A 9,668-nucleotide genomic window follows, 5' to 3' on the forward strand; every position below is an offset into this window, starting at 1 on the left:
ATAGTATTTGTATTGTAAAATTTCTTTAGTGAAAAATTTAAAGTACGAAACTTGAATGAAATCATCATATTTCACAAGACAAATTTATTAACTACAACTAATAACTTATTATAACAGCCAATAACTTAAATGGAAAAACTACATTAGTATAAAGGTATAGGATCAGCTGGCGAAGCTCTACGGAGACTTAGTATCATGAGGCGAGGTGGTGAAGCAGCCAGCTTGGCGAAGCACTGCTCCAAAAGTAGTCGCCAACGGATCGCAGATCTCTCCTCTTCCGTCATTGCTTTTAGTTGCTCATCCTGAGAAAAAAAAGTAATTTTATTTTTACTTATTCTATTTTAAACATAAACACCATTTATTGATATTCAAAAGTATTAATGGATATTAACTTACGGAATAACCTAAGGCGTCTTCTAATACAGTTACTTGGAGTCGAGCAGACAGTTCCCCAGTATGGTCGGCAAAACGCACTTTGAGTTCTTCGTCGCCACTGTAATAAATTACAAAAATGTATGTAGCTCATCATTGATTTTTTTAGCGGAGGTATCGGTTCTGTCTGTATCATAATTAATTGTACCTTGAATTAAGCAGCTCTTCTAAATCTAAGTGTATCAACAAGGCATGCAGCGAGGCACAGAACGGCGCCGCAGTGTCGAGCCTGTCGCGGATCTGCGCCACGGAAGCGCTGCTCACGCGCTCGCCGCTCCATGCCGCCCAAGCTGCTAACTCACCGCCACCTATGTTAATTAAGTACCTCTTTAACCTTTACGAGGTAGACAGATTAAACAGTCCCGAAGATACAAAGTTCGGATGAATAAATAAATGATGGAATTAAGATGTGAGATAGCTACCGTATAATGAGTCTTTTGTTAGGAATAGTAGTTCGCAAGAAATGTATAATTTCCATCGTCGCCGTCTGTTATGCCGTTTGAAGTTTATGTCTCTGAGCTAGGGCCATTTTGTAGCTGTTATGTTAATTTTTAATTAATCAGTTTTTTATCGAGACACGGTGTTATTAAAAAAATACATTATGTTGACAGTGGTGGAATTATATTTTTTTCTACTTTTATATGTAAGATGGAGATGTCATCTATACATATAATAAAACAGTAAAAATATTTTGTCTGTACATTTAGTATTTTTGACTGAAATGGATAGAGGGACACTTAGAATGAATAATAGAAAGAAAAATATATTTTTTTTAATTTCTTGTCTGTCTGTCTGTATGTATGATCACGATTATCTCCGAAAGTACTGAACCGAGTTACTTTAAACTTTCACCAATTGCTTTGTTTTAACTCAGAAAAACATTTAAAGTTTGTTTCATCAAAATCGGTTCACTAAAAAAAAAGTTATCGTCATTTGAATGAACTCAAGGCAAGGTTTGCCTGCAAATAAGTTTACGTGGACCAAGTCGCGGGCAACAGCTAGTTTTAAAATAAAACAGTTGATGTCTAGTTTAGACCCAAAATAACTTACGAGGTCTATTGTTCTTGTAATTTAGTGATGAACTTACGGGTATTTCCCTGGTTACGTATATAGAGCCGTAAGGATTCGGCGTCAGCCGTGTATGGCTGATGTGTGATGACGGTTTTTGAGCACACTTGCACTTTTACCCCGCGATTGCGCCATGAAACTCGGGCGTCTGCTATGAACAATACACTTTCTAGGCACCGCCACTCCTCTGCTCTATAATCGAATTAAAATAATGATAATAAAATAATGGATGAATCATGTAATAAATAAATACATAGGTGGATAAATCACATAGTTCTCTTTTTATAAGTGCTTTATTCAGTGTGATTATGGATTTTGTCGTAATAGTGCCTACACTATTACGCTGTACTGTAAAAAAGTGGTTTTTACGCTTTTCGTTATTATTTCCTATATAACGATAGAATCCATAATAACACTGAATAAAGCACTTATAAAAAGAAAACTGCTTTCAATCGATATCCTCCTTTTTTTAAGTCGGTTTAAATTTCTAATACCTTCTCTTAAGTGTATTTTTTTTTATTTCCCGGAAACCGCATCAAAATTGTCAACTAGTATTTACAGGTTTTTACATTGTTGCTACAGGTCAAATTGAGAACCATATTTATTTTGAAGGCCGTTAAAAAAGTATGTTAGTTTTAAGATTAAAGATTTTTCAGGTTTAAAGGTTAAGAAGCTAATGTGGGTATAAGTATTTGTGGACATTAGTAAGTTTTTATTTAAAACCTTTGAATAGTATCAATATCAAACGTATCCAAAGAAAGCGACGCTGGTGTTGTGTTATCTACAATTTCCAAGCTGCGCACTGTCATGTCTATTCCTAAAACCAAAAGCAAAATTTACAAACATGTGCGGAGAAATCGTTAAAATTAACAATTTTTTGGCGAATATTCAAAATGAAATCCAAGGAGAAGATAAGATACCATAAACTTTATGGTATAAATTGTACTTTGTTCATTCGGGTGATATCACCTTGGAATATGCACATAGTACACGGAATTGAGTATATGTATTTACCAGTTTTAGTCCTTATAGTTTTAACTGGACTTACAGACTTGACTACTACCAGTAAATCGACGTAGACGTTACTACTCTGCTCTGAAATATAAATTAATGGCATCAGTTAATTACCTACAATGCTTCTAGGAAATTATTAATAAAGGATGTTGCAGTCCAATTAAATTATAGAATACATATCACGTCTTTTTCCCATAAGAGGGAGTCAGAGCAGCTAAAACGACTGAATCACGTTCAACCGGATGGTGGAAGAGGCCTTATGTTTTTGATAGGTTATGAGGTAGATACCTATATCATTATCATGTGAGTATTATTATTCACTTATTTATTCAAATTTCTTAAATCACAATAATATATAAAATATTATATATATTACATGACGTGCTTTTATTGCATTATGTTGAATAAAGCAATAACTAGAAATAGGCTGGGTTCATAGCAACAAGTGTAAAATGTAGTCTCTTTTACCCATCTGGGAACAAGGCGGAGACTTAGGTATTTAGACAAGACGATATTAAGACATTATTTTACAGTGACATTCAATATTACGAACTCATCGATGTGGAGATTATATGAGTACAGTAGATAACGCGACTTGTTGATGTATAGCTGTTGATATCTTGATTATAGATATATCGAAGTTTGTTATCAAGTATGTAACCCGTTTGTATTGGACTACCACACAAATTATGACAGACTATTACTATGAACATTTAGAGCTAAATAAATAGAAAGAACGAGGTTTGGGTTTTTCTATCTACCTTGTAGTTTCAAGACTTCGGCGACCCCGCAGTACCCAGCTGCAGGTTTAGTGGGAACATGGAGGAGAGGTAAAAAAGAGTTGTACGTATCTCCACTGTAAAGGGAGACTTCCGACATGCCTTCACTAAGAGACAAATAGAATGGCGAGGAGACCTAAAAAGATGAATTCGGTAATTGTTTTAAATGTGTATTGCACAGCTTATTATTATAGATTATACCTAATTAATTCTGATTCATTTATGTACCACAGCCATAAGTAATACCTACTAACTTGATACTATTTTTAGTTGAAAGTTAAGTTTACCAAAGGAATCCTACCGATCGAAATAGTAGTTAGTCACTGTACACGAGAAGATAAAAATTCATAGCTGCTATACCTGCGGCCTGTACATTTCATGATCTCCACCTTTGACGCATATTTTGGGCGAAGATATCTCGACTGAAAAGTTAATAGCATTAAATAAATTAGTAAGTATTATTCTAGGTACGTATACAAAATGAATTGAACAATGGGCAAAAACCTGTCACTATGTAAATATCAATTCTATCATTAAGCCAAACATCTGAACGTGACCTATATCTTTCAAGACTGTTGGCTCTGTCTACCCCGCAAGGGATATAGACGCGATTATATTTATATGTAGGTATGGACAAAAAAGCAAGTCTCCGAAAGCTATATGTACATAGCTATTGTCAGCACTATAGAACTTAAAGACTATTATGTTCTATTGTCAGCACGTTTCCTTCATTTCGACTTATACCTAGGTCAAGGTTAAGTAGACGGCACAAATGCAATTCGTGTCATGTGCCGGCTGCGGTATCTAGGTAGGTACAGATTCAATACTTACTTTGGTGCAACTTTTTTACTTTTGTAAGTAAAATATTATTACTTACCAACATCACCAACAAGAAACCTTTCATAAATAGTAATAACAAAATATTCAGAACCCCACACATCGATGTTAATCGTGTCGACATTTGAATCCCTCAATGTAAAACTTGTAATGCCCCTAGATTCTCCATTTTTCTTTTTTGAACCTATAATTCGTGGGTTATTTTTGGCAACAATGATGCCAATAATTAAGGCGTTTCTTACATTAACATTTAAATTATTTAATCGTAATTTTTGTATTCCCGCCATAATTGATAATCATAAAGCAGAAGCAGGCAGAATGGGAGGGATTTTCATGTGTATTTCCGGTATTCCCGTTTCTTTTCTTATATCTATAGGAAACGGAAACTTTACCATTACAGATAAATAATCGGAAATAAGGGGCGTATTCACGAGCGATGATAGGACAGATGTGTTATCTTCCTTCCCTTTCTAAGGTAATCCGTAGTATTAAAAAGAAAAAATGTTGGGACATTATCTATAAATTAAATATATGGCTTGTATAAAAGCTGGTTTATTTACTTGACAAGAACCGTGGAAATGTTCTGAACCACATTGACAAGACAGAGAATATGAGTCATTTGCTTTTTCAACGTTCGTGAATAATTAAGTAGATATAAGATACCTACTAGTCTATGCTAGGCATATATACAGATCAATATTAATACCCCAATGGGGAGAAAAGGCGTTGAAGTATGTATGTATGTTATATATGGTAACTTGCCATAAATAAAGTCAGTGATGTTGTAATTGATAGGTTATCAGTTGTCAGTGTCAAAAATGTCAACATATAAATTTCGTATTTATTTTGTTTCGAATTAAGTGTGAATATGAATATATGAATGAAGTTTTTATTTACGCGCGCTTACATTATAATTTTATATCACCTGTAAATTTGGAAAGGAACACATCTTTTTATTATTTGTGAACGGTATACTATACGAAAAAAAATACAAATTTTAAAAATGCTTTTTAAAATTGAAAGACAGTCTAGTGAGAAACATGAAGATGATTTTTCTCCCAACGAATTAGAAAGATATTCTACGGATTATAGTGATTGCTCAGAGCGATTCTACAAAGTTTCCCGTGATTTTTCAAAGCAATATGCTCATATTTATTCAGCTAGACTGAATACTTTTCGTAATATTCTTGATCCAGTTATTAAAAACAAGTGGCATGGGGGTTACAAAATTTTAAAATTGTGTGAGTTGCGTGAGAAGAATACGGCTTGTGTTATTATTGGAACGTTATTTAAGTTTCAAGAATTAAAACCCAGCATACTGAAAGAATTATCTGATGAATTGGAAATAATACCTCAACCCACAAGGTTTGTGAGGACAACTTATCTGAATAATGTTTGAGACGGTGTACAAGTCATTAAAATATTTGTGACCGATTCATATTTTGCAGGACCCACTTTGTACATGACTCTGATAGTTTGGTCTTAGAAGATGAACTACAGAGAATCAAGCTTATTGGTGGCTTAATTGATGTGCATCAGGTGGTTACTGGAGTTGTTTGTGCTGTTTTAGGTATGTAGAACACAATAATTATAGCTATATATAGCTATATATATATATAATATAGCTGTGTTCATTTGAATGTTTTCATTTTTACATCTGTCTTACATATAATGACTGTATTAAAAAACAATTGTGACAAAAAGTAATAGAAACATGAAAAGGGAAAGTTATAAACTTTAACTTTTTGCCATGTGGTGCCCAGCACCAATAGAAAAAAGAATAGGACCACTCCATTTCTCTCCCATGGATGTCGTAAAAGGCGACTAAGGGGTTGGCTTATAAACTTGGGATTCTCCTTTTAGGCGATGGGCTAGCAACCTGTCATTATTTGAATCACAATTCTATCTTAAAGCCAAATAGCTGAATGTGGCCTATCAGTCTTTTCAAGACTGTTTGTTCTGTCTACCCAGCAAGGGATATAGACGTGATTATATGTATGTATGTATAAACTTTAAAATATATCTACATTTTGTTTATCAGGTTCTGAGGAAGAAGATGGTGTTTTCACAGTAAAAGATGTCTGTTGGGCAGGTTGTGGCATACAAAAGCCATTGCCCACTCTTTCCAATGACAGGTAAAGTAACAGGCACTACTAACTCTTGCCTACTAATTCTATTTTTTTATTATCAGTATTATAGTATAAAACAAAGTTGCTTTCTCTGTCCCTATGTCCCTTTGTATGCTTGAATCTTTAAAACTATGCACCGGATTTTGATGTTTTTTTTTCAATAGATAGAGTGATTCAAGACAATGGTTTATAAATGTATAATAACATCCATTAAATAGTGGAGGAATACTGTTATTTTTGAGGTTTCTCGTGTGTCGATGTCTAATCGATGTTGTTGATTATCATATTTTTTTTCTGCTTACATTGCAAACGCAGGCTGAACCTTACAAGATTTATCAAAATAATGTACTTATTATTTGTACACATTGAAAAGGTCTACAGGAAACTCCGCAATGGTATATGTCAATCTCTCATGGATATCCCACAAAAACATTTTTGTTATTTACTTTTTTGGACAGATAATGGCAATTTTTGAAGCAAATTTAACCAATACAGCATTAATCCTTATCCAATTAAATACATTGTTGCTAGCTAGCTAGTAGCTTAAATACATTGTTGATTTAATATAGATCTATATGATCCTTTACAGCACAAGATTTAAATGAATATTTTCAAAGATATTATAGATTTAAAATTGCGGGAAGTAGCGCTTGCGGCGGTACTGGCCGACCGGGGCGGCGGCAGCGTGTCTATAAAAAGCTGTGATTGTTGTATATAAAGACATTATGTAATGTAATAATTGTTGTAAAAATAAAATAAATAGTCACAGATTTTCTGTAGTGTATTTAGTATCATCAGCATTGCACTTTCATCAAAAGTTGATCCAGCCATGTAGCTGTGAAAGTGCAATAGACCGATTTTTCTATTTAAAAGTATTATGATTATGGTGAAAATCTTTGAGAAAGGCCTCTTACTACCAGTGGTCTATTTCCTATTTCAGGTATATCATCCTTGTTTCTGGCTTAAACATGGCATCAAAGAAGGCAGATCACATGTTCTCCTTACATTTGCTACTTGAATGGCTTTCAGGCATGACTGGGACTGCCACATATCAAGGAGAGCTGTCTAAAATAGTTCGAGTTATTGTTGCAGGTATTAATATCTATTTCAATTTATTTTTCACTTATATACTGTACAATATGATAAGCTTAATTGAAAAGAATCTTAATTTATAAAGCAAAGAGAGTATGCAGAGATTTTGGCAAGTAAAATCTCTGCCCACCAAAGAGGATAAGGGCATGACGCATGATTATTATTTTTATCATAATTTAACCATATATTTTACAAGTAAGTTTTAAATTTAGGTGTATATTTTATTTTAAGTTAATATGTTTATAAAAAAAGAAAAAAATTATAAGGAATGGTAGGTACATCATTACATATGCAATTTTATGTGTATAACTTATAATTTAATTGTACTGATAATTACTATTGAATTTTTTTGTTAGGTGGAGTATTTGCAAACTACTCAAATGAAAGCTCACTGAATGAGTCTGATGTGATCGCATCAGCTGGTACAGTGGACACATTCTGTGCTGCTATCAGCGCGGTGGCACCCTTAGATCTGATGCCCGGCAGCAAGGATCCTGCGGGCATCATGTTACCACAGAAACCGTTTCATTATTGTAAGTTACATACAGAGCCTAACATTCTTGAAAAGACTGAAAAGTTGATAGATTGTGCTAGTCTAAAGTAAGAATCCCAAGTTAAAAGAAGAACCCAATTTTAATAACCACAATCCCTTAATAGGCAGTTAAATCCTGCACAGGATGAGATGCAGCTGGCACAAACTTTAACAGACAAGCATAATAAAGTCAAAAATTTTCTTTACCTGCCGTGTGGTTCCCGGCACCAATACAAAAAAGAAAAGGACCACTCCATCTCTTGCCCATGGATGTAGTAAAAGGCGACTAAGGGGTAGGCTAATAAACTTGGGATACTTATTTTAGGCGATGGGCTAGCAACCTGTCACTATTTGAATCTCAATTCTATCTTAAAGCCAAATAGCTGAATGTGGCCTTATCAGTCTTAACAAGACTGTTGGCTCTGTCTACCCCGCAAAGGATATAGACATGATTATATGTATGTATGTATTTTCTTTAGTTTATGTTAGGTCTGTCTGTACTGTCTGTCCTGTCTGCCCTATCTGTCCTGTCTGTCCTGTCTATCCTATCTGTCCTGTCTGTCCTCTCTGTCAGTCCGTTCTCAGTCTCCTTATAACTAGCATGGAATGGAAGCTTGCATTTGTTGGATGTGCAACTATTCCCTTAGTTGCGTTTTAGGTCTTCCATAGAAAGAGATGGGAGTGAAAGAGGTCTTATTTTAAAATGCCGTGAACCACACTCTATGTGTCTTTGATTTGTTATGCAATAAGAATCTCCTAAATTATTTGAAATTATTATGTTTACTTTGTTACAGGTTTGTTCCCAAAAGCAATTGAATACAAATCATTCAATAGAGTTTCTAATCCCTATGAATGTGATATCGGAGGTAAGGACACATTAAATGGCACTGCCATAGTCTAGGAATCAGTTGTAATTATATAATTAACATCTATTTTAAATTTACAGGGTTCATTTGTTTAGGATCTTCTGGAGAAGCCGTCAAAGATATAATGCGATATAGTAAGATAGATAACACATTAGATATTATGCGAAATACATTAGAGTGGCGTCACATGGCGCCCACATGTCCTGACACGGTGCCATGCACGCCATGTGTTGATACCGATCCATTCGTCATAGAGAGCTGCCCAGCTATATATTTTAGTGGCAACAGTGATGAGTTTGCGACTGATATTTATGAAGGTATGTAAATGAAAAATATATGTTTTTATCTGCTTAATAAGTATCTGGATGTTAATGGTCAAATGGTTAATGTTCTCAAACAAAATAGCGTGACGCGAGGGAAGCATGGTAGCAGGCAGGTTCAAATCCTACCGCATTTATATCAATAACTCTTTTCTGAGTTATGTACATTAGTTTGAATCATTAGGTTATTATTTCGATATTTGGTACATCATTATGACATGTTAAAAAGTTGGTTCATTATCAGGATATAAAATTTTTATTTACTGTTCTACTTTCAGGCAATAGTGGCCAACGAGTGAGACTGGTGTCTGTGCCAGACTTTTGCTCAACTAAAACTGCAGCTATTGTAAACTTAGCTAACCTGGAGTGCTATAGTATGAAATTCGCATAATGATGTTAATACTTATAATAAATACATAACTGATTTATTTGAATCGCGATTCGTTTAATTTTTTTGTCCATAATCCTACTGGCGTTAGTTTCGGTTCCCGATTCCTCCGTCCGCGGTGTGACGGTGACCGTATGCAATTTGGGTAAGTCGTATTATGCAGCGTCCAACAACATAGCAACTGGCTTCTGCTCACCAAACTTTTACAGAG

General features: G+C 34.5%; 2 protein-coding genes across 2 annotated transcripts; one reads left to right on the top strand and one right to left on the bottom strand.

The window, feature by feature from the left end:
- Positions 1 to 96: 96 nt before the first annotated feature.
- Positions 97 to 4,453, bottom strand: LOC106134992 (meiosis-specific with OB domain-containing protein). Its single transcript, XM_013335151.2, has 9 exons — positions 4,171 to 4,453; positions 3,654 to 3,715; positions 3,276 to 3,429; positions 2,515 to 2,595; positions 2,224 to 2,317; positions 1,520 to 1,692; positions 581 to 740; positions 397 to 493; positions 97 to 302 (listed from the first exon to the last, which is right to left on the bottom strand). The coding sequence occupies exons 1-9, from the start codon at positions 4,415 to 4,417 to the stop codon at positions 144 to 146; spliced, it is 1,227 nt and encodes a 408-aa protein (XP_013190605.2). The 5' UTR covers positions 4,418 to 4,453; the 3' UTR covers positions 97 to 143.
- A 498-nt stretch (positions 4,454 to 4,951) lies between these two features.
- Positions 4,952 to 9,500, top strand: LOC106134962 (DNA polymerase delta subunit 2). Its single transcript, XM_060946517.1, has 8 exons — positions 4,952 to 5,495; positions 5,579 to 5,700; positions 6,172 to 6,265; positions 7,200 to 7,351; positions 7,708 to 7,884; positions 8,678 to 8,749; positions 8,830 to 9,066; positions 9,348 to 9,500. Exons 1-8 carry the CDS (start codon positions 5,134 to 5,136, stop codon positions 9,458 to 9,460), a joined length of 1,329 nt encoding a protein of 442 aa, XP_060802500.1. The 5' UTR covers positions 4,952 to 5,133; the 3' UTR covers positions 9,461 to 9,500.
- Positions 9,501 to 9,668: the final 168 nt, after the last annotated feature.

This window comes from Amyelois transitella, chromosome 11 (assembly GCF_032362555.1).
Source record: "Amyelois transitella isolate CPQ chromosome 11, ilAmyTran1.1, whole genome shotgun sequence".
Taxonomy (NCBI): Eukaryota; Metazoa; Arthropoda; class Insecta; order Lepidoptera; family Pyralidae; genus Amyelois; species Amyelois transitella.

What these genes read in the sequence shown, in the direction of transcription:
- LOC106134992 (XM_013335151.2), bottom strand. Translation starts at nt 4,417, where the DNA reads ATGGCGGGAATACAAAAATTACGATTAAATAATTTAAATGTTAATGTA. An exon ending in CGAAGTCTTGAAACTACAAG is followed by an intron (nt 2,596 to 3,275) that starts GTAGATAGAAAA and finishes TTTATATTTCAG; the next exon opens with AGCAGAGTAGTAACGTCTAC. An exon ending in GAAGAGCTGCTTAATTCAAG is followed by an intron (nt 494 to 580) that starts GTACAATTAATT and finishes AATTTATTACAG; the next exon opens with TGGCGACGAAGAACTCAAAG.
- LOC106134962 (XM_060946517.1), top strand. Translation starts at nt 5,134, where the DNA reads ATGCTTTTTAAAATTGAAAGACAGTCTAGTGAGAAACATGAAGATGAT. An exon ending in AGTTGTTTGTGCTGTTTTAG is followed by an intron (nt 5,701 to 6,171) that starts GTATGTAGAACA and finishes TTTGTTTATCAG; the next exon opens with GTTCTGAGGAAGAAGATGGT. An exon ending in ACAGAAACCGTTTCATTATT is followed by an intron (nt 7,885 to 8,677) that starts GTAAGTTACATA and finishes ACTTTGTTACAG; the next exon opens with GTTTGTTCCCAAAAGCAATT.